This window comes from Hyla sarda, chromosome 2 (assembly GCF_029499605.1).
Source record: "Hyla sarda isolate aHylSar1 chromosome 2, aHylSar1.hap1, whole genome shotgun sequence".
NCBI lineage: Eukaryota > Metazoa > Chordata > Amphibia > Anura > Hylidae > Hyla > Hyla sarda.
The window spans coordinates 214,093,454-214,118,966 of NC_079190.1; the positions used below are offsets into that span (position 1 = coordinate 214,093,454).

At 42.7% G+C, this 25,513-nt stretch overlaps 1 protein-coding gene across 1 annotated transcript in view; it reads right to left on the reverse strand.

Moving 5' to 3' along the window:
• HHLA2 (HHLA2 member of B7 family) overlaps positions 1-25,049 on the reverse strand; it is a 28,781-nt gene extending 3,732 nt beyond the window's left edge. Inside the window, exons 1-5 of the mRNA XM_056560114.1 lie at positions 24,983-25,049; positions 24,474-24,785; positions 14,203-14,514; positions 9,517-9,756; positions 3,984-4,286 (exon numbers count right to left, since the gene is read on the reverse strand). Of these exons, the coding sequence (XP_056416089.1) occupies positions 3,984-4,286; positions 9,517-9,756; positions 14,203-14,514; positions 24,474-24,785; positions 24,983-25,049 (1,234 nt within the window). The remainder of the gene's footprint in view (positions 1-3,983; positions 4,287-9,516; positions 9,757-14,202; positions 14,515-24,473; positions 24,786-24,982) is intronic.
• Between the last annotated feature and the right edge of the window lie 464 nt (positions 25,050-25,513).

Genomic DNA, 25,513 nt, shown 5'->3' on the forward strand with positions numbered 1-25,513 from the left:
CATTGTGCGACAAAATCGAAGAAAAAACGCCATTTTGTAACTTTTGGGGGCTTCCGTTTCTACGCAGTGCATATTTCGGTAAAAATTACACCTTATCATTATTCTGTAGGTCCATACGGTTAAAATGATACCCTACTTATATAGGTTTGATTTTGTCGTACTTCTGTAAAAAATCATAACTACATGCAGGAAAATGTATATGTTTAAAAATGTCATCTTCTGACCCCAATAACTTTTTTATTTTTCCACGTACAGGGCGGTATGAGGACTAATTTTTTGCGCCGTGATCTGAAGTTTTTATCGGTATGATTTTTGTTTTGATCGGACTTTTTGATCACTTTTTATTCATTTTTTAATGGTATAAAAAGTGACCAAAAAATTCGCTTTTTTTGACTTTGGAATTTTTTTGCGCGTACGCCATTGACCGTACGGTTTAATTAATGATATATTTTTATAGTTCGGACATTTACGCACGCGGCGATACCACATATGTTTATTTTTTTTTACACTGTTTAATTTTTTTTATGGGAAAAGGGGGGTGATTCAAACTTTTATTAGGGAAGGGGTTAAATGACCTTTATTAACACTTTTTTTTTACTTTTTTTTTGCAGTGTTATAGCTCCCATAGGGACATATAACACTGCACACACTGATCTTTTACACAGATCACAGGCGTGTATTAACACGCCTGTGATCAGTGTTATCGGCACTTGACTGCTCCTGCCTGGATCTCAGGCACGGAGCAGTCATTCGCCGATCGGACACCGAGGAGGCAGGTAAGGGCCCTCCCGGTGTCCTGCAAGCTGTTCGGGACGCCACGATTTCAGCTGGGTCACTTTCACTTTCGCTTTAGAAGCGGCGGTCAGCTTTGACCGCCACTTCTAAAGGGTTAATACCGCTCATCGCCGCGATCGGCGATGTGTGGTATTAGCCGCGGGGACCGTTGCGATATGATGCGGGATCGCGGCGTCGTTAAGGGATTTTGATAAATCTCCCCCTATGTGTATTTTAAATTGTATGTATATACTATTTTATTATTATTATTATTATGATGTGCATTAGACCCTAGTCTAGGAAAGAACATGGTATAGTCCACAGATTAATCCATAATGCCATGGACTAGCTGAATGGATTAAACATGGTGTCAGTCATGTGACCTGGTATTTTGGTATCACTGTTGAGGTATCTAACAAATATATAGTTTATTTAGGAGCAGAACTAAATATAAAGTATTTACAGCTGCCTCTCCGCATTGTGTCTGTAGGCATCTGTGTAGAAGTAGCTATTATATTCTTCTCTCTGCTTCCTCTGTGTAATTTAACTCTATTAACAACATTATACACATAAACAAGTAAATACATATAGTAAATTTGTTCGAATAACCTTACCAATGTTATTCCTATTCAGTTAGCCCATGGATGTCATGTCATTCTATTCTTAATTTTGAATGCCAGGGGTCACATGGTATATATGGTGTGACATGACTAAGGCCATGTTTTGTTTTATTAAATTCCTCCCTGATGCCGGTATATGATAGGTAAGCAAAATTTAATGTGCATGTATACTGTATAAGAAAACTGTATGATTTCCATTTCTATAAACAAACATTTATAAACTGGATAATTCCCATCAATATGTATATTTACCTTTATTACTACCATCCTGCTGCAAAAAAACCCCCAAAAAGGCTACATTTGCCACTAAAACGCTGGTTTGGCAATGGCTTCATATTGCAACAGGTCCCTGAACAACATTCTGGGCATGGCTTAGCCAATAACTGCCCACTGCTTGCTGGTATAAGCAATATTGGGGAGATTTATCAAAACCTGTGCAGAGGAAGAGTGGTCCAGTTGCCCATAGCAACCAATCAGATTGCTTCTTTCATTTTCCACAGGCCTCTTTAGAGGCCTGTGGAAAATGAAAGAAGCAATCTGATTGGTTGCTATGGGCAACTGCACCACTCTTCCTCTGCACAGGTTTTGATAAATCTCCCCCTATATCTATAATATTGGCTGGTAGCAATTTTCTATAAATTGTTCATAGTATTTAATAGTATATATTTAATAGGTAATAGTATATATTTGTATCTACAATTCCGTTATTTTACTGATCCACATTATGGGCAAAGGGTGAGTCCTAGAAACCCCTGGTGATATAAAGATAATTTTGATTTCAGATGCCGTTATTAGCGACAGCTAATAAATGCTTCAGAATAGTAAATAACTACACTAAAATACACTACAAAGTAGCAGGTCAATAATTACTTGTTTGTGAAAAATATACAGTACATTATCCCCTCCGACTTATCTGTACCTGCTTTAGGTAATAACAGTTATGGAAAAAAAAAGTGCACGTAATAGAGCCAGGTCATTTCTGACTGTCTAGTTATTACAGAATGACATTAATGTACCTATTCAGCTGAAATAGAGGCGTGGATTACAATGGTATAAAGTCATAATCAAGCACAGAATCTTAAAGGGGTACTCTGCCGCACACATCTTGTCCCCAATCCAAAGGATAGGGGATAAGATGTTTGATCACGGGGGGTCATGCCGCTAGGGACCCCCGCGATCTCTGGACCAGCTGCTGCAGCATCCGGAACACGGAAGCTTGCAGCTTTGTGATCATGACGTCATGCCATGCCCCCTTCATTCATGTCTATTAGAGGGGACGTGACGGCTAGTACATAGCCATCATGCTTCCTCCCATAGACTTGAATGGAGGGGGCATGGCGGCCTGCATCGCCAGTCTTCAGGTACGGAGCGGAGTTCGCTCCGTGACCCGAATAACAGGGGTGCCGGCCCGTGGATCGCGAGTTCCCCAGACGTGGGACCCCCGCGATCTAGCATCTTATCCCCATCCTTTGTATAGGGGATAAGATGTGTGCAGCGGAGTACCCCTTTAAGGTGTGGAGCACCGCCATTTATTACCATGAAATATGTCCTCATTATGACTCAAAGTACACTTACATCTGGAACATTGTACATATTCTAGCTTAGTGACTGTAAACTGATTATTCCAGATCCCTGACACATTGGGTTGTCACTATAATAGGTTAGTTCAAGAAGTGGCAGTGTACCATTGTAAAAGTTGTCCGCTTAGGAGAATTCCCTTTCATTTGAAGGGTCCCCAACAATAGCGTGATCATAGGGTGTGGGGCTGACGCCACTCACAACAGAAGAAATAGAGCGTTACATGGTAAATAATAAAATGATCTGTCTGTGTAATACCCAGAACCCATTGGGTCCTGTAAATTGAGAGATACTGTTTGACACTGTCTTCTCTCTTTTGAAAATAGGGTTTCTCCACCAGACCCCTCTAACCTTCTCTAAGTAACTATCCCATCTTGTAGCAAGTGAAGTTTACTATGAAGAGGTAAATACAGTATCTCACATAAGTGAGTTTAGACATTAATGGCTGTGTTGAGTTATTTTAAGGGGGTATAACATTAAAGGGGTACTCTGCCGCTCAGCGTATTGGAACGGGAGCTCGTGACATCATAGCCCCGCCCCCTCGTGATGTGACGCCCGCCCCATCAATGCAAGTCTATGGGAGGGGGCGTGACGGCTGTCACGCCCCCTCCCATAGACTTGAATTGAGGGGGCAGAGCTATGACGTCACAAGCTCCCGGCGCCAGCGTTCGGAACAGTTTGTTCCAAATGCTGAGCAGCGGAGTACCCTTTAATCACAGGTATACAGGCTGTGCACTCACTACTTTATCGTGTAGCAGAGTGTCATTTCTTCAGTGTTGTCACATGAGAAGATATACTAAAGTATTTATAAAAATCAGAGGGGTGTACTCACTTATGTGAAATACTGTATATACGGTATTGTGCATTATATACACTGTATCTGCTCTTTAGTAGATGAATCAAACAATTATTGGATTAAATGTCTATGTTATACAGTATGTTGGTATGTAGTACTGTTTACATTAATAAAATCTATAACTACTGCTTTGTTAATAGAGAAATCCAGCTTACCTTTCTTGTTTTCAATATTGACCCTGGTCATTTCAATATTCTTTTTCTGTTCTGTTTCAACAGAACAAATGTAGATCCCATTGTCGTTGGCACTAAGATTGGGTAAAGTCAGCGTGTGTTCATCAGAGCGTTCTATCCTATTCTGATAATGTGCAGAAACATCAGCCACCGATTTGTTCATTAAGGCTATTGTCACTTCACCTGTTTTATTTCCTAAATTCCATTTGGCATAGAAATCCGAGTTTGCAGCCAGACAAATACTGCATCCACATGTAATATTGTTACCCTTCTTCATGAAAAGGTCTAAACATAAAGACAAACATGTAAGTCATGTAAGTGTAACTAGGAATTACCATACCCAAAAACAAAGATAATCCCTGCAGTCCAAGTCATGATCTGGCAAAACAATGTTGGTCACTAGGCACCGTTGGTGAAGTTTATCGAAACCTGTAGAGGAAGAGTGGAGCAGTTGCCCACAGCAACCAATCAGATTGCTTCTTTAATATTTCAGAGGCCTTTTTAGAAATGAAAGAGGCGATCTGATTGGTTGCTATGGACAACTGCACCACTCTCCCTCTACACAGAAAATTCAGCTAGAAAATTCCTTGCTGCATTTACATATTGTTAATGGACTCTTAGGCTAACATCATAACTCGTGAAAAGGAAAGACTATATTAGCTTTCAGGTATATAAACTCTAGCAGTACAAATAATATGAACCAAAAATCAGAAGCCAAAAGAGTCATTTAAGAAATTATAAAAACATGAAATTTATTGGTATACATTAAAACCAAACACACATAGAGGAAAAATGCATAAAAAATATGATGCATTTTTCCTCTGTGTGTGTTTGGTTTTAATGTATACCAATAAATTTCATGTTTTTATATTTTCTTAAATGACTTTTGGCTTCTGCTTTTTGGTTCATATTTATATTCGGAGTCTAATATTATTTTTGGGCATTACTAATTAAGGGGGTGTTACGGTAGTTGTCTCTGTACTACACACCAATTTTCCCTGGTTTGTTGTCTGTTTCTCTGTACAGTACAAATAATAGTAAGCACAAAATGTAAATTTGCACAGACCTTTAAAAAAATATTGCAAGCTTGAGTGACACAACTGTGGCTGTCTGTATGTATCTGTATATTAACATTAATATGGGGAAAGTGCCAAAAGAAAAAAACTATTCTGCTATTTATTTATACCATTTACTTTATGTGTCAACTACATTTTTGTTACATTAAAGGAGATGTCCGGTGCGGACTATTCTTATTCCATCCTGCCCGAGCTGCAAAAAAAGAGGAAACAAACGTTCACTTACCTTGAACCTACGTTCCCCCGGAGCTCAGCGATGTCCCGCCTCGGCCGGTGATAGGCTGAAGCGCCATGTGACGTCCCGGGCTAAGGGAAGTAGCAAGTAGACAGCCCGGCCGGCCGATCAGCTGTTGCGGAGCTCCGGGGGAATGTAGGAAGGTAAGTGAAAGTTTGTTTTCTTTTTTTTTGCAGCCCGGACAGGATGGAATAAGAATAGTCCGCACCGGACATGTCATTTAATGAGGATACCAAACGTCTGTGTTATTTATGTTATTGATATATATTATTTTATACACTGCGTAAAAAAATAAAGGGAACACTTAAACAACACAATGTAACTCCAAGTCAATCACACTTCTGTGAAATCACTCAGGAAGCAACACTGACAATCAGTTTCACATGCTGCTGTGCAAATGGAACAGACAATCATTTTTGTGTGATTTATTTTTTTGTCAGCACAATAAACTATGTAAAGACGAATGTATTTCATATGATTAGTTCATTCATTCAGATTTAGGATGTGTTATCTTAGTGTTCCCTTTGAGCAGTGTATGTTCAGCCTTGCACAATTTTACTCTTTTCTGACCTAGGGATTCTTTTTATCCCTGACTTCCCAGAGCCATAACTTTTATTTTTCTGTCGACATACAAGGGCTTGTCGTTTTGTGGGATGAATTATATTTTTCAAGGGTAACATTCAGGTGGGGGATTTATCAGGACTAGCGTCTGACATGTCGGTTTAAATTATTTTACATCTAAAATGATGAAAATTGGCTTCCGCTATATGTTTTCTGTTTTACTTGCTCTGGACCAACACTATTGGGTACTAGGCAGAATACTATAGGTTCAAAGGCTAAACTGGATGAATAAATGTCTATATGTCTTTTTTTAAGCCTTATAAACTATGTATGTAATATGACATTACCTTGGGGAAATATAGTAGATATATAAATATAATGGATGTTTTATTTTTATTCAATTATTTATTTATTTTACTTTTAACTCTTTACAGGAGTTCTCTGGGGAAGTTAAGAAAAATAAAATTGTCTCAAAGCCAACAGAACACCTGTTCTGTGTCCCCTGTAGTTATCCATGTGTTTTTGCCAGCTCCTGTGGCCCTTGTTGTCTCCTGAATATTATTTTTCCTTGCTTGCAGCCCAGACTACAACTCCCAGAAGTCAGTGCAGCTCTGTGTAATGGCTGCCAGCCAATTGCTTTTACTATCTGTTTGCATGCTGTGTTGTTATAAACACAGTGAGCAGCACACATTGTACAAATCTTTTCTTTCAAACTATCCTTCCCCTCAGCAATAAATCATGTTATTCTTTGAATGGCGGCAGTCAGTGATGAGGTCTAACGCAGTCAAAGAGCAGCATTATGTGCTGAGTTGTGACTGAGAATCTTCACGCAAGACGCTGGCAAGCTCTTCACACAGGGAGGGGAGGTGTAGCTGTGAAGCCTGACAAGACAGAAATCATGTGGTGTTTGTCTTCAAGGAGGATGGGGGCTAGGTTTCAGTGGATCTGATAATGACGTCTTTCTCTCACTCTCTGCATGTGACAGCTGAAAGAGGAAAACTGCTGTATATAGCTAATAAATGATATTTAGACAAATTAGTAGGTTGGTGATAGGGAAAAAATGGTCTATGGGTTTAGTTCTCTGGAGTACCCCTTTAAGGACACATGCAATTTTGGCCTTAACCCCTTAACGACAATGGACATAAATGTACGTCATGGTGACGTGGTACTTATCGCACCATGACATACATTTACGCGCCGCCATGATCACGAGCACGCAGGTCCCAGCTGCTATCAGCATCCAGGGACCTGCCATTAATGGCGGACATCCGCGATCGCATGGATGTCCGCCATTAACCACTCAGATTTTGTGATCAATACAGATCACGGCATCTGCGGCTGTGCGGTACTTTGAATGGATGATCGGATCGCCCGCAGCACTGCCGCAGGGATCCGATCATCCAGCATGGCAGCCAGAGGTCCCCTCACCTGGCTCCGGCTGTCTCCCGAGGTCTTCTGCTCTGGTCTGAGATCGAGCAGACCAGAGCAGAAGATCACTGATAACACTGATCAGTGCTATGTCCTATACATAGCACTGAACAGTATTAGCAATAAAATGATTGCTATGAATAGTCCCCTATGAGGACTATTAAAGTGTAAAAAAAAAAAGTAAAATAAAAAAGTGAAAAATTGTGAAAAATCCCCTCCCCCAATAAAAAAGTAAAACGTCAGTTTTACCCATATTTGGGATCGCCGTGTGCTTAAAAGTCTGAACCATTAAAATATATTGTTAATTATCCCTTACTGTGAACGGCGTAAACGTAATTTTTTTTTTTATGTCCAAAATTGCTGCTTTTTATTCCCCAAAAAATTTATTAAAAATGTATAAAAAGTAAAACCTAAGCAAAAGTGGTACAGATAAAAACTACAGATCATGGCACAAAAACTTAGCCCTCATACCGCCCCATATATGGAAAAATGAGAGAGTTATAGGTGGCAAAATAGGGCAATTTCAAACAAGCTAATTTTGTTAAAATCGTTTGAGATTTTTTTTAAGCGGTAAAAGTATAGAAAAGCATATAACACGGATATCATTTTAATCATATTGACCCACAGAATAAAGAAAACATGCCATTTTACCGGAAAGTGTATAACGTGAAAAACCTTCCAAAATTTGCTAAATTGCGGTTTTCTTTTCAATTTTCCCTCATAAATAATATTTGTTTGGTAAAATAAGTGATGTAATTACAAAATAGAATTGGTGACACAAAAAACAAGCCCTCATGCCCTATGGGTCTGTGGATGGAAATAAAAGAGAGTTATGATTTTTAGAAGGCGAGGAGGAAAAAATGAAAATGAAAAAATTAAATTGGTCTGGTCCTCACGGTGTTAAGGATGTAGTCAATTTTAATTTTTGCGTTTTCTTTTTCCTCCTCGCCTTCTAAGTGGCATCATTTTTCCATCTACAGATCCAATTGTGCGGCCAATTGTATTTTCTAATGACACCTTTCATTTTACCATAAAATATATTGCACTGCAAAAAAATACTATTTGTGGGGAAAAAAACTGCAGTTTTGTAACTCTTGAGAGGTTTTATTTTTATGCATTGCACTGTATGGTAAAACTGACATTTCTTTCTGTGGGTCAATACAATTATAATGATGTCCTCAAAAGAAAGAATAGCGGAGCAACTTACCCGGTATTAGTAGAGTCAATTCAGACGATCAGCATCGCGGTCAGCATTGCGGTCAGGCGGGGGTGCAGCGGGAGGCGGAAGATGTTACAGGGGGAAGTCAGACGTCAGGCCACAGCCGTATCGCACCTTTTGGTGCTTCGTCAGGCCTGGGGGAGTTGCTCCGCTATTCTTTCTTTTGAGGACATTGATTTTGCTTATACTACTGGCGTAGAGCACCACCCACAGGAGAGCATACACCTGCTACACCAAGTTATGTATTAAGAGGATTTAAGTTGACAGGTACATAGGGCTGTGCCGGATCTGTTTGTTCTTTTGTGATTGCACACAATTATAATGATACCCATGTTTACATGCTTGTCTGTTACTGTACTTTATGTAAGAAGAGGAGTAAAAATGTACCTATTTTCTCCTCTATAACGTTCTTACTTTTCCATATAAGCAGCTGTATGAGGACTCATTTTTGGTACTACATTTGTGTATATGTGGCTTTTTAATCACTTTTTATTCCATTTTATCTTGGATGTGATATGACCAACAATGAGCAATTTTGGAATTTGGTATGATTTTTTTTTTTTTTCTTAAATTTTTTTAGCTGCAAAATGAAAAAAAGGGGTGATTTAATTTTTATTTAGGGAGGAGCTTATTTATATATTTTAAAAACGGGATTATATATAGCAATCTTTTGATCGCTATTACTGTTCAGGGTTATGCTTTGCATTAGCAGTGCAGCCTGTGTCTTACTGCTAGAGATTTTGCATTACAAAGACATTGTCCTGAGTAATGGCTCTTACCAGCCTTTGTAAAAAAAAATACACAAGATTAAATTACATGGCACATAGTATCAGTGGACCCTTCCTCCTGCAGTCGGTTCTGGCATTTGCCCATCCTCCCCAAGTGCTGTCGCTGACCATGAACTGTAAACCTAGTCTTGCTTGGCACCGCACAACAATAAATATAATAAATGAATGCAGAATGGATTCTGTAGGAATAATCAAGTTGAATTCTTACCCTTCATTGTCCAGGTACCTGTCCAGCTGCTTAGTGTAAGGGAGTGCTCCACAATGCACTGATGTTCCAGAGAATGATTTTGGACAGTATAGGAGCTTTTATTGCTTCGATCTTCATGAACTATAATGCTATTTACAATCCACTTTATAGTAATGTCTTCAGAACGAGAGGCAGTAACAGAGCATGAGAGATTTTGCACACCATTATCACCCCACTCATATTCCATTGTGTGTTTAAGATCTGTAAAATAAGTACAAAATTAGGATTCATCTGACAGCAATCCTTGGAAAAACAATCCCTTAACTGTGATTTTTCCAATGCATGTTTTTCTGTTAAAACAATAAAGGATTAAAATACAAGTTGTAGACATTGGGGAAGATTTATCAAAACCTGTGTAGAGGAAGAGCGGTGCAGTTGCCCCTAGCAACCTATCAGCTAGCTTCTTTCATATTTAAAATGCAAGAAGCAATCTTGTGCGCCACTTTTCCTCGACACAGGTTTTGATAAATTTCCCCCATTGTGATTTGTAAATTATGATCCTAACTGAGGCTGGAAAGGTCAGCAGATCTTTGGATGATATTCTGGGATGCTTGTATCCTCCTAGATGAGTTGTTACAGAGCCCTGTTTTGGCAAGTTAGTTTAGAATTAGGTTTATGGCTATGGACACCTTTGAAAAGCATTACTCCTATTTTCTACTTATTATAGAGCAAAACTGCTCTTTTTAAAAAATGCTTAGTCTCTTCTACACCTTTCAAAGTCTCTTATGTGAACTAAAATGAGTTATGCAGTATCCAAAAACGTATTCCCTATCTGCAGGATAGGGTATAAGTGTCAGATGGCGGGGGTCAGACAGCTCTGCTCATGAATGGAGGCCTGTCGACCACTGCACAAAGTGGTGGCCAGCATGCCCCCTCCATGCATCTCTGTGCTGGGCAGTAGAATGCGAGTGCTAGGCAGTAGAATGCGGGTGCTAGGCAGTAGAATGCAGGGGGTCCCAGTGCTCGAAGGGAATACATTTTTTGATACTGGACTACCTCTTTAATTCTTCTCTATACATGTACACAGCCTATACGATTCTCACCTACAAACTGCTTTGTATCTACTCTCCTCTCTTTTTTCAGTCTGTGTAAGCTGTGCTCCAAGGATTCTCCCTCCCCCTCCCACAGTCTTGAGTTGAGTGTAAACTCCTTGCTGCTATCTCTTACACTGAGCAGAAATTCTTTTTGACTGACTTATGTTTCTCTCGGTAGCAGCCCAATGGCAGGAAATCTTTCATGCAGACTGTTTAGAAAGTTGCTTCATTTTGCATTCAAGAGCTAAATCAACAATGAAAAAAAATCAAAGCTGTCATCGCAAAGGTGTCTCTATAGCTGCTAAATATTCTCTCTAATAGGGTATTCCAGGATTTTTTTTTTATTTGACTATGCTACAGGGGCTGTAAAGTTAGTGTAGTTCATAATATAGTGTCTTTACCTGTGTGTGACGGTTTTCTCACAATTCTTATGTGATTTTCACCCCAAGATTTATTTTTAACAGCATACAAAATTTATGTTGTCTCAGATTTTTCCCAGGTTGCAATACGGCCGAGACCTGACTCACTAGTCAGCTGATGACAGGGAGCCTGTCTGCTTCAGTGGGTGGAGGGATCAATCTGCAACTAATGCAACAGCTGTAGGCATCCTGATTGAAAACCACAGGTCGTTTGAATGGATGCAGCTCATTTATGTTTCAATGGGTGGGGTGGCTGATGTGCGGGAGGGAGGAAAATGGAATTATGGGATTTGTAGGCAAACAAGAAAAACTCAAAGAGGAAATACAGTTCACAAAAAGCTAGCCACAGTATTATGGTAATCTTACAACATAGCCATTTAGCCCCAAGACAAGCGCAGATCTTTCCTAAGCATGTCCATTACTGTCTGCCAGGTATGTACTAAAATCACCTTATGGTGGATAACCCCTTTAAATCTTTACATGTTGCTGGGCATTATGTAGAACAAACAAGCAATACTTACCTACCCTTGCAATGCCCCTCATCTCCAATTCCACAGCAACCAGTCTGCTGCTGGGTACAGGGGTATAGTTAAGTACTGCCTGTTTGTTATGTTTACATTATGCCAGGCAACATGTAAAAAAAAATATATATATATATATTTTAAATACCCTCTTTATATTTATAGTGAGAATAAGTTTTGTGCACACTATAATCCATGCGGCAGTTTCTGACAACTGCCATCTCGGCACCTATCATGGACTTCTGAAGCCATGATCACTGTAAGGCTCAGTATATCATGGGATATAGTACAGGGCTGACCACAATGAAGCCTAGATGTTTTTAACAAGATGAATGGTATGATAAATTACATTTAGTCATATGGTTAAGTATTAAAGAGAAAGAAACCTTTTTACACGGGAGGTGTAACTCTATACCTTGCAAAATACAGGGCTATTGTTTACTTGGTTTTTAAACACTACACTTTTTAAGATCAAATAGGGTTTTATATAAATAATTCAGTTTAGTAGATCTGATGTAGTCTGCATTTTGATCTTTGCTATATTAAGATCACATTCCTACACATTATATCATATCAGATTCCTCCAAAATTTCTTGTATACACTACTGAAACATTTTAAATATCACTTAACCTCTTCAGGACACAGGGCGTATGGATACGCCCTGCATTCCGAGTCCTTAAGGACCGAGGGCGTATCCATACGCCCGTGGGAAATCCGGTCCCCACCGCTAGCCGTTTGGGGACCGGAGCCGGATGCCTGCTGAAATCATTCAGCAGGCACCCTGGCACATCGCCCAGGGGGGTCCTGAGACCCCTCCATGTCAGCGATCGGAGAAAATCGCATGTCAATACAGACATGCGATTTTCTCCAATTCCGGGCTGATCGGGTCTCTGGTGACCCGATCACCCGGAAAATAGGGCTGATCGGAGTTGTCTGCAACAGCCCCGATCAGCCTAAAGAATAGGAGTGAGGTCGCAAAGCTGCGATCTACTCCTATCCCCTGGCATTAGTCAGAACGGAGTTCTGACCAATGGCAGCGGATGTCGAGGGGCTCTGGAAAGAAGATAGAGGCCGTACCTGCGGGAGAAGATGCCTGGGGACCTGGGATCTTCACTGGAGCCTGCTGGATCCTGATCAGGTAGGGAATCGACAGTGGGGGGGGGGGGGATTGAAAGTGAAAGTAAATCGATCTTTACTGTGGCAACCACTAGGGGGACCAAACTGCAACTCCCAGCATGCCCAGACAGCCAAAGGCTGTCTGGGCATGCTGGGAGTTGTAGTTTTGCAACATCTGGAGGGTCACAGTTTGGAGACCACAGTTACAGTGGTGCCCAAACAGTAGCCCTCCAGATGTTGCCAAACTACAACTCTCAGCATGCCTCGACTGCCCAGGCATGCTGGGAGTTGTAGTTCTGTAACATCTGTCCCTTCAGATTTAGCAATTTTCATGACATTTTTGAAAATTGCTGCTCTACTTTGAAGCCCTCTAATTTTTTCAAAAAGCAAAAATATGTCCATTTTATGATGCCAACATAAAGTGGACATATTGTGTTTGTGAAGAAAAAAAAAATTTATTTGGAATATCCATTTTCCTTACAATTAGAGAGCTTCAAAGTTAGAAAAATGCAAAATTTTCAAAATGTTCATGAAATTTTGGGATTTTTCACCAAAAAAGGATGCAATTAACGACGAAAATTTACCACCAAAATAAAGTAGAATATGTCACGAAGAAACTATCTCAGAATCAGAATATTTGGTAAAAGCGTTTTTGCGTTATTAATTCGTAAAGTGACGGTGGTCATAATTGCCAAAAAGGGCTCAGTCCTTAAGGTGAAAAAGGGCTGCGTCCTTAAGGGGTTAAACAAGGCAAAATGATAACCAGCCCTCACCCTCTCCTGGATTATGCTCAGCACAGACGACCTGGGGTCCAAAATGTCATATGAGTAGAAAAGATGAAGCTCCAGCAAAGCAAGATCCAGTAAACCCCTTGATTCCTTATTAGATCACAGTAAAAGCAGGTTCACACAACCTGGACAGACAAGAATGCAGGTCTGAAGAGCTTTAACTTTGTGTCTTAATCATAGACCATGATTAAGATACAAAGCCGAAACGCATCAGGCAGTATTCTTGTTTGTCCAGGTTGTGTGAACCTGCTTTTACTGTGATCTAATAAGGAATGAAGGGGTTTACTGGATCTTGCTTCTGCTGGTCATTTCACTTTTCTATTGTTAAATGCTTCATTATTTTACTAAGCTCATTTCAGACAATGACTCCTACGGGTTGCAATAGACTTATCACTGCATTAGGAGTCTCAATTTCCTCTTGTTTATGTATGACCGGATTGGCTAATTGTCCGTTGTAAGAAGATATATATATTGTTTGTTTTACAAAGGTAATCAATGGGCAACATATGCCACTGTAAGGTACAGGTATCCTCCAAGGGGAGATAGAACATGTGTGCACAGAGTCTAAGTCATGATCATTGTACAGTCTACACTAAGCTTGAGAAGAATATATTAGGTGTTGGCACCATTTATGGTGGTGCCATCATAGTCTAAACAGTAAACTTGAGGACAATATATTAGGTTGTGACATTTATCATAGTCTTGCTATGCTGTATATGGGGCTGTGTTCAGGAATATTAACTGACATAGAGGATAAATGTTTATTACCTATAACCTGCAGAATTACGTCATCTTCCTTTTTCCCTCCTTCCTTTGTCGACACATAGCATTTATATGTATTTTCATCACTTTTCTTCAAGTTCCTTATTTGCAGAGAAGCATTTCCTTTACTTATTTCATTTGGAAACAGTGAAGTTCTTCCAGAATAGTCTTTGTCTTGATCCTTTAGTTGGTCTGCTGACGTATAGTATGAATGCACATTTTTGCTGTCATTATTAGTCCAATGAATGACTTCCTTCTCTCCAGGTTGAAAAGAACACGGCAAGATGACATCTTTTGTTTGCTCACCCACAACCACACCTGTAAAATATGAAAGACATAAAACCATGGGTTATCCAGCTGAGTGCACGTCAGCCTAGGGCAGCATGAACACCAAATACGGGCCTGACTGTCTAGTGTATAGCGATCAGAGGATCGGATGTTAAAAAAAATGTGATAAAAGTTTTTAATTAGATTTCAAGAAGGTTTTAGAAATTTTTATTTTTATTTCCTGTACTAAGATTTACATAATTGCAGAGAATTACTAACCTCATTTAATACTCTAAACAACCTTGGAAGTTTATAGTAATCTCTTTACTACTCTAGGCCACCAGAATTATTACATTTAATATTTGGCAGTTTTTTTCATGTACTGTTCGGCATAAAAAAAAATAAATACAAAACATTATACTTCCTCATCCAACGCTCTTTGACAATGCTTTCCTGCTGCCCTGCCGGTCTCTGTACACCCAACTTTTAGTGATGTGTCAACCCACATAACCACTAAAGCCTGTGACCGGCAGCAGTGGTCATGCGTTGATGTCAACATTGAAAGCTGGTTGTATAGAGAACGGTAACTGCAAGGAAATCATTAGGTGAGTATAGTTTTTTTTTTTTTTAAATGTAACACTTTTTTTTAACTAGAATCACAAAGTAGAAGCAGGAGTCTGCCACTTCACCTCACTTCAGGTAGGTAACTTCAGTGGACATATGCAAGAGTGGGAGTGAGCACTAATAAATGAGGGTGGAGTTGCAGATTCAGTCCAAGTCAATAGCAAATATAACAAGTGAGGAAATTCAGAAGATCGCACTCCCCACTGTAGCTCAAGTCCTTTATTGGGGCATGTAAAGCAGGTACAGAAGATACAGATGCGGGGGCGCCTCCATGGGACGGTCTCCATTTCGTGCACCAAGTGCACTTCGTCAAGCCAACGCTCGGCACCGGGTCTTGCAATAGTCTTTGTTGTCGGGGGTGACTTTACTATACACTTGAGTGGTGCAGTGGCACTTAGACTGAGATGCGACAGTGTAGAAGAAAAGAATAACAGCACAGCACTCACCCACCCAAGGCGTGACCAAGCGTTTTTACCGCAAAATGTTGCTGCAAGAGCTCTTTGGAGCTCTCTCTCCTGTCCTCCCCACGAACCTCACTGTACTTGGATCATCACATGGAATGTTTATGGATCTGAAATAAATCACTGGAAAGGGTGAGTGCTGCGCTGTTATTCTTTTCTTCTACTAAGTGAGATACTGGATAGATATAGAAATCGCTCCACAGCACTCCATGTAGTAAACAAGGTGAACTTTATTCCATAAGCAGTGTCTCACAAAAGGGACGTTTGGACCAGCTCCTCCTGGTCTTTTTCAAGTTTGAGCCCCTAACCAAGGCTTAAGATTCTGCATGCACCTACCTACTGGACTCTTTGCTATGGGATGTGCTGTTTTTCTTCCTTTTGTAGATAGATAGATGGATGGATGAATGGAATAGATAGAGTAGACAGATATTTTTAAACTCTTTAAGAATGTACCATTTTTTTTTGGCGCTTTTATTTTATACTTCTCACCTTTTTTTTATAGGCATAATTCAATTTTCCATCTACAGGGCCAAATGATGGCTTGTTTTATGTCTGAATCAATTTTACTTTGTAACAACATCACTTATTTCATTACAGAATCTATGGCAAAGCTAATAAAATTGTTGGACTAAATAAAAAAATTGTATGTTTAAAATTGCCCTCTTCTGACCCCTATGAAAGCTGTTTTTTTGCGCTGTGATTTGAAGTTTTTATCTGTATCATATTTGCTTAGATGGGACATTCATTATTTTTTTTTCTAATAATTGAAGTGGGCAGAAATCAGCAACTCTGAAATTTCGTATTTATTTACGTTTACGCCAATTACCGTTCAGTTTCATTAACATTCTATTTTAATAGTTCTAACATTTCTGCAGGCGGTGATACCAACTATGATTATGTTTACTTTTGTATACCATATTAGGGGATGATTTAAATTCTTATTAGGGGAGGGGCTTAGGCCCCTTTCACACTGCCATTGCTCTCCTTTGAGAACGGCCGTCAAAGTCTCTTTTTTCTTTTTTTGTGTGACGGCCGATCTCATGATGGGAAGCAACGGGCAACAATGGGTCCCGGCGGCTCCCATTTACTATTATGGCACGTGTGGTAAGCTTGTGGGGGTGTAGGGTATATGGGGTGTAGCTGTGCAGTAATTAAAGGGTGCTGGTTTAACCCTTAACTGTCATGACGCCAGGGTGAGGGGTCCTCTGTATATACTTGTCCTATCGCCTCCCATCCCAAGAGCGATAGGGAAGAATAATAAATGATTGTCCACAACCGGAGGTTTCAGAAAACTGTCGGAACTTTTACTGCAGATTTTATGCAGAATTATGAGCATTGTGAGTTTTAAGCTCAGGAGATTTATATGTGCTGTTCCTCTGGATTTAGGGGATTGAGTTTAGGTCCAGCAGTCATGCAGACTTTAGCGGGGAGCTATATTGTAACTCACGATTTGGTAATTTGCAGTATTATCAGGCTTCGGCCTGGTCTTGTCTTTGAAAGTTGCATGGATCTCTTCTCTCTACTAGTCCGGAACCCAAGAGAGTGAGGATTGGCTGGCAGCTCCCTTATATGGGCAGGGGTTGGCCTTGAGCTCATTGGTCCATACCATCTGTCAATCACTTTACACAAGGAATTATGGTCTAAACATGTGACCACACATGTGACCTAGGAAGGTCCTTTAACATACCCAAAGAGAATTAACATTAGTCACATGACCGAAGGTCCTGCAACACTATATACACAATTAAAGATACATTAACAAACATCACAAAATCAAAGAAGGAAGAGGTGACTAGGGGCCATCCCACCAGGAGGACCCTACTGGAATGAAGTAACTCTGGCTTTGGGGACCACCATACAAGGTACGTTATACTATACGGTCCCGGGACACCACACATGCAATATTTTTTCTCCCGCTATTCTGCCGGGCTCTTTTAACGGCCGTCACACTGCTGTGTCCTAACGGCAGTCTGAAAGAAGCCTAATTCCCATTTATTAACCATTTTTTATTATTTTATTTATACACCCAGGGTATACATGTATGCTCTGCGTCATCAAGGGGTTCGGCACAGCTTGGTGCAAACAGAGCCTTTCCCTGTCAACTACAGTTTAAATTTTTACATAAAATGTTTCTTCTTTGGCATGTTTCTTAACTATAACCTGTCAAGTTATTTCCCTTTTTGTATTCCCAGACTTTACTGACATGTAACATTTATATGTTTTTATCATGATCATTGCACAGTCTACTCAACACTAAGCTTGAGGAGGATATCTTAGGTAGTGCCATTTATTAGGTAGAGCCATATATCATAGTCTTGCTGTACCTAGTATGTTCAGGTACATAGAGGCGTAACTTGTAGCATGTGGGCCCCAATGCAACATCTGTAACAGGGTCCCATGTCTACCATGTACAGGTAGGAATGGCTTCAAACGGAATGCCGGTTCATCATAGCGCAAGAACGACTCAAAACCTTGAGTCGTTCCTGCGCCATGATGAGCCGCAGTTCCATATGAAGCCATTCCTACCTGTACATTCACCTGAGCCGGAGGGCAGAGGATGTCTCGTTTTTGCTTACATGTGTTACCATTGTTGTGTATGTTGTTACACAACAAATCAGGGTGATTAGCTTTTATGCTTTCCTGTCAGTATTGATTTCATCATTAGTGTTGAGCGGCATAGGCCATATTCGAATTTGCGATATTTCACGAATATATGGACGAATATTCGTCATATATTCGCTAAATTCACATATTTGTAATATTCGCAGGTTTGTTTGTTTTTTCCGCATATGTGAAAATTCGCATATGTGAAAATTTATGAATTTTATAGCAAGTATACCAGTGTTACTTGATAGAAGCAGCAGAAGGGAGGGATAAATATTCGCGAATATTCGCCCGGCGGTCTCACACAGTAGTATTAGAGCCTTATATAGACCACACAAGCTGGAAGCAGAGAGGGATGATCAATGTGATGTGTACTGTGAAAAAAAAAAAAAAGCAAATATTCGCAATTTCGAATATATAGTGCTATATTCGCGAGTAAAATTCGAATTGTGAATATTCGTGAGCAACACTATTTATTATTTGAATTACACTATGGAGCGCTCTTATCCTTGTTTTTAGAATGTCTACCATGTGTCATTTATATTACTGGTGTCTCCTTATGGGGCAAACATGCCTTGGGGCCATTTCAGTCACGGGGCTCCTGTGCAAATGCTACCTCAGCACTGCTATAGTTACACCACAGTTCAGGTATATTAACTGACAAAGAGGATACATGTGTCACGATGCCGGCTGGCAGGTAGTGGATCCTCTGTGCCAGAGAGGGATTGGCGTGGACCGTGCTAGAGGATCGGTTCTAAGTCACTACTGGTTTTCACCAGAGCCCGCCGCAAAGCGGGATGGTCTTGCTGCGGCGGTAGTGACCAGGTCGTATCCCCTAGCAACGGCTCAACCTCTCTGGCTGCTGAAGATAGGCGCGGTACAAGGGAGTAGACAGAAGCAAGGTCGGACGTAGCAGAAGGTCGGGGCAGGCAGCAAGGATCGTAGTCAGGGGCAACGGCAGAAGGTCTGGAATCACAGGCAAGGAATACACAAGGAACGCTTTCACTGGCACTAGGGCAACAAGATCCGGCAAGGGAGTGAAGGGGAAGTGAGGTGATATAGGGAAGTGCACAGGTGTAAACACTAATTGGAACCACTGCACCAATCAGCGGTGCAGTGGCCCTTTAAATCGCAAAGACCCGGCGCGCGCGCGCCCTAGGGAGCGGGGCCGCGCGCGCCGGGACAGAACTGACGGGGAGCGAGTAAGGTACGGGAGCCGGGGTGCGCATCGCGAGCGGGCGCTACCCGCATCGCGAATCGCATCCCGGCCGGAGGTGGTAACGCAGCGCCCCGGGTCCGTGGAACCGACCGGGGCGCTGCAGTGAGGGAAGTGTAGCGAGCGCTCCGGGGAGGAGCGGGGACCCGGAGCGCTCGGCGTAACAGTACCCCCCCCCTTGGGTCTCCCCCTCTTCTTGGGGCCTGAGAACCTGAGGATCAGACTTTTGTCCAGGATATTGTCCTCAGGTTCCCAGGACCTCTCTTCTGGACCACAACCCTCCCAATCCACCAAAAAAAAAGTTCTTCCCCTGACCTTTTTAGAGGCCAAAATCTCTTTGACAGAGAAGATGTCCGAGGAGCCGGAAACAGGAGTGGGAGGAACAGATTTAGGAGAAAAACGGTTGAGGATGAGAGGTTTAAGAAGAGAGACGTGAAAGGCATTAGGGATACGAAGAGAAGGAGGAAGAAGAAGTTTGTAAGAGACAGGATTAATTTGACACAAAACTTTAAAAGGACCAAGATAGCGTGGTCCCAACTTATAGCTCGGGACACGGAAACGGACATATTTAGCGGAGAGCCATACCTTGTCTCCAGGGGAAAAAATGGGAGGAGCTCTTCTTTTCTTATCTGCGAATCTCTTCATGCGAGAAGAAGCCTGTAAGAGAGAATTTTGGGTCTCTTTCCATATGGTGGAAAGATCACGAGAAATTTCATCCACAGCGGGCAGACCAGAGGGCAAGGGGGTAGGGAGGGGGGGAAGAGGGTGACGGCCGTACACCACGAAAAACGGAGATTTGGAGGAAGATTCAGAGATTCTGAAATTATACGAGAATTCGGCCCAAGGTAGAAGATCTGCCCAGTCATCCTGGCGGGAGGAAACAAAATGTCGTAAATAGTCACCCAAGATCTGGTTAATTCTCTCTACTTGTCCATTGGATTGAGGATGGTATGCAGAAGAAAAATTTAATTTAATCTTGAGTTGTTTACAGAGAGCCCTCCAGAATTTAGACACAAATTGGACGCCTCTATCCGAGACGATCTGTGTAGGCAACCCGTGAAGACGAAAAATGTGTACAAAAAATTGTTTAGCCAACTGAGGCGCTGAAGGAAGACCAGGAAGAGGGATGAAATGTGCCATTTTGGAGAATCGATCAACGACCACCCAAATAACAGTGTTGCCATGGGATGGGGGTAAGTCAGTAATAAAATCCATACCAATCAGAGACCAAGGTTGTTCGGGGACAGGTAGAGGATGAAGAAAACCAGCGGGCTTCTGGCGAGGAGTCTTATCCCGGGCACAGATAGTGCAGGCTCGCACAAAGTCCACCACATCAGTCTCTAGAGTCGGCCACCAATAGAAGCGAGAGATGAGTTGCACAGATTTCTTGATGCCCGCATGACCTGCGAGATGGGAGGAGTGACCCCATTTGAGGATCCCAAGGCGTTGGCGTGGAGAAACAAAGGTCTTTCCTGGAGGAGTTTGCCTGATGGAGGCTGGAGAAGTGGAAATCAGGCAGTCAGGAGGAATGATGTGTTGAGGAGAGAGTTCAATTTCAGAGGCATCTGAGGAACGAGAGAGAGCATCGGCCCTAATGTTTTTATCAGCAGGCCGAAAGTGAATTTCAAAATTAAATCGGGCAAAGAACAGAGACCACCTGGCCTGACGAGGATTCAGCCGTTGGGCAGACTGGAGGTAGGAGAGGTTCTTGTGATCGGTGTAAATAATAACTGGAAATCTTGATCCCTCCAGCAGATGCCTCCATTCCTCAAGTGCTAATTTAATGGCTAGAAGCTCTCGATCCCCGATGGAGTAGTTCCTCTCCGCCGGAGAGAAGGTCCTGGAAAAAAAACCACAAGTAACAGCATGCCCGGAAGAGTTTTTTTGTAGAAGGACAGCTCCAGCTCCCACTGAGGAGGCATCAACCTCCAATAGGAAGGGTTTAGATGGGTCAGGTCTGGAGAGCACGGGAGCCGAAGAAAAGGCAGACTTGAGTCGTTTAAAGGCGTCTTCCGCTTGAGGAGGCCAAGACTTGGGATCGGCATTTTTTTTTGTTAAAGCCACAATAGGAGCCACAATGGTAGAAAAATGTGGAATAAATTGCCTGTAATAATTGGCGAACCCCAAAAAACGTTGGATGGCACGGAGTCCGGAGGGGCGTGGCCAATCTAAGACGGCAGAGAGTTTATCTGGGTCCATTTGTAGTCCCTGGCCAGAGACCAAGTATCCTAGAAAAGGAAGAGATTGGCATTCAAACAGACATTTCTCTATTTTGGCATAGAGTTGATTATCACGAAGTCTCTGAAGAACCATACGGACATGCTGGCGGTGTTCTTCAAGATTGGCAGAAAAAATCAGGATATCGTCCAGATATACAACAACACAGGAGTATAGTAGATCACGAAAAATTTCATTAACAAAGTCTTGGAAGACGGCAGGGGCGTTGCATAGACCAAAGGGCATGACCAGATACTCAAAGTGTCCATCTCTGGTGTTAAATGCCGTTTTCCATTCATCCCCCTCTCTGATGCGGATGAGATTATAAGCACCTCTTAAGTCCAGTTTGGTAAAAATATGGGCACCTTGGAGACGATCAAAGAGTTCAGAGATGAGGGGTAGGGGGTAGCGGTTCTTAACCGTGATTTTATTAAGACCGCGGTAGTCAATGCAAGGACGTAGAGAGCCATCTTTTTTGGACACAAAGAAAAATCCGGCTCCGGCAGGAGAGGAGGATTTACGGATAAAGCCCTTTTTTAAATTTTCTTGGACGTATTCAGACATGGCAAGAGTCTCTGGGACGGACAGAGGATAGATTCTGCCCCGGGGTGGAGTAGTGCCCGGGAGGAGGTCAATGGGACAATCATAAGGCCTGTGAGGAGGTAGAGTCTCAGCTTGTTTTTTGCAAAAAACGTCCGCAAAGTCCATATAGGCCTTAGGGAGACCGGTTACATGAGGAAGCACAGGGACACGGCAAGGTTTACTGGGAACCGGTTTTAAGCAGTCCTTGGAACAAGAGGGCCCCCAACTCTTGATCTCCCCAGTGGACCAATCCAGGATTGGGGAATGGAGTTGAAGCCAGGGAAGTCCAAGAAGGATTTCAGAAGTGCAATTGGGGAGGACCAACAGTTCAATCCTCTCGTGATGAGATCCGATGCACATTAGAAGGGGCTCCGTGCGGAAACGTATAGTACAGTCCAATCTTTCATTGTTTACACAATTGATGTAGAGGGGTCTGGCGAGACTGGTCACCGGGATGTTGAACCTGTTGACGAGAGAGGCTAAGATGAAATTTCCTGCAGATCCAGAGTCCAGGAAGGCCACAGCAGAGAAGGAGAAGGCAGAGGCAGACATCCGCACAGGCACAGTAAGACGTGGAGAAGCAGAGTAGACATCAAGGACTGTCTCACCTTTGTGCGGAGTCAGCGGACGTCTTTCCAGGCGGGGAGGACGGATAGGACAATCCTTCAGGAAGTGTTCGGTACTAGCACAGTACAGGCAGAGATTCTCCATGCGGCGTCGTGTCCTCTCTTGGGGTGTCAGGCGAGACCGGTCGACCTGCATAGCCTCCACGGCGGGAGGCACAGGAACAGATTGCAGGGGACCAGAGGAGAGAGGAGCCGGGGAGAAGAAACGCCTCGTGCGAACAGAGTCCATATCCTGGCGGAGCTCCTGACGCCGTTCGGAAAAACGCATGTCAATGCGAGTGGCAAGATGGATGAGTTCATGTAGGTTAGCAGGGATTTCTCGTGCGGCCAGAACATCTTTAATGTTGCTGGATAGGCCTTTTTTAAAGGTCGCGCAGAGTGCCTCATTATTCCAGGATAATTCTGAAGCAAGGGTACGGAACTGTACGGCATACTCGCCAACGGAAGAATTACCCTGGACCAGGTTCAACAGGGCAGTCTCAGCAGAAGAGGCTCGGGCAGGTTCCTCAAAGACACTTCGAATTTCCGAGAAGAAGGAGTGTACAGAGGCAGTGACGGGGTCATTGCGGTCCCAGAGCGGTGTGGCCCAAGCCAGGGCTTTTCCAGACAGCAGGCTGACTACGAAAGCCACTTTAGACCTTTCAGTGGGGAACTGGTCCGACATCATCTCCAAGTGTAATGAACATTGGGAAAGAAAGCCACGGCAAAACTTAGAGTCCCCATCAAATTTATCCGGCAAGGATAGTCGTATTCCAGAAGCGGCCACTCGCTGCGGAGGAGGTACAGGAGCTGGCGGAGGAGATGATTGCTGGAGCTGTGGTAGTAACTGTTGTAGCATAACAGTCAGTTGAGACAGCTGTTGGCCTTGTTGCGCAATCTGTTGTGACTGCTGGGCGACCACCGTGGTGAGGTCAGCGACAACTGGCAGAGGAACTTCAGCGGGATCCATGGCCGGATCTACTGTCACGATGCCGGCTGGCAGGTAGTGGATCCTCTGTGCCAGAGAGGGATTGGCGTGGACCGTGCTAGAGGATCGGTTCTAAGTCACTACTGGTTTTCACCAGAGCCCGCCGCAAAGCGGGATGGTCTTGCTGCGGCGGTAGTGACCAGGTCGTATCCCCTAGCAACGGCTCAACCTCTCTGGCTGCTGAAGATAGGCGCGGTACAAGGGAGTAGACAGAAGCAAGGTCGGACGTAGCAGAAGGTCGGGGCAGGCAGCAAGGATCGTAGTCAGGGGCAACGGCAGAAGGTCTGGAATCACAGGCAAGGAATACACAAGGAACGCTTTCACTGGCACTAGGGCAACAAGATCCGGCAAGGGAGTGAAGGGGAAGTGAGGTGATATAGGGAAGTGCACAGGTGTAAACACTAATTGGAACCACTGCACCAATCAGCGGTGCAGTGGCCCTTTAAATCGCAAAGACCCGGCGCGCGCGCGCCCTAGGGAGCGGGGCCGCGCGCGCCGGGACAGAACTGACGGGGAGCGAGTAAGGTACGGGAGCCGGGGTGCGCATCGCGAGCGGGCGCTACCCGCATCGCGAATCGCATCCCGGCCGGAGGTGGTAACGCAGCGCCCCGGGTCCGTGGAACCGACCGGGGCGCTGCAGTGAGGGAAGTGTAGCGAGCGCTCCGGGGAGGAGCGGGGACCCGGAGCGCTCGGCGTAACAACATGTTTATTACCTTTAACTTGCAGAATTACGTCATCTTCCTTTTTCCCTCCTTCCTTTGTCGACACATAGCATTTATATGTATTTTCATCACTTTTCTTCAAGTTCTTTATTTGCAGAGAAGCATTTCCTTTACTTATTTCATTTAGAAACAGTGAAGTTCTTCCAGAATAGTCTTTGTCTTGATCCTTTAGTTGGTCTGCTGACGTATAGTATGAATGCACATTTTTGCTGTCATTATTAGTCCAATGAATGACTTCCTTCTCTCCAGGTTGAAAAGAACACGGCAAGATGACATCTTTGGTTTGCTCACCCACAACCACACCTGTAAAATATGAAAGACATTAAATTATACTAATTTATAGAAATTATCTTAAGATGTTGAACCATGTTTTTTTTTATGATAAACATACAACCTAGACTTGAAGCCTAGACTAGACTAGATTTGAAGCTTTAGGATGGGTGCACACCACAGAATCTCTTGGCGGAATATTTGCTGGAGGACCAAAATTACTGCTTTACCTTCCCTGATAGACGGCAATGCATTTGTAAGTGGAGCTGCAAAAAATAAATTTTCAAATACACACATTCTTCCGGCGAAGTACATTGTTGTCTATAGGGACGGTAAAGCAGTCCGCGTGGTCCTAACACCGCCCTTGGGATTTCTCATGGAAATTCTGGCTGGAGATTCCATGGAGTGAACCCGGCCTAAGTGTATGAGGAAATGCATTTTTTTTCATACAAAAATTTGCCTCTCTTACTCCACACAAAGATGTGAACAGAATGTGGTTTTTAACAGAAATGCATCGTCAATCATCAAGCTGTCAGCTGTAATTGTCATGCCAATCCCCTGGACGCTCTACAGTAACAAGGTACGTAAAGGTGAATCATCCACTGAAAGTAATTCTGGCAATAGATTCATGTGTACCAAGGCCCATGTGCTTCAAACCCATAGAAGAGGTTCTGTAGCACAGTGCATCACAGCTTGCTGCATATGGAGCTATGTATAAGATCGCCCTGTCTATTTCCAGCATGAACAGTAGGGCATTACTA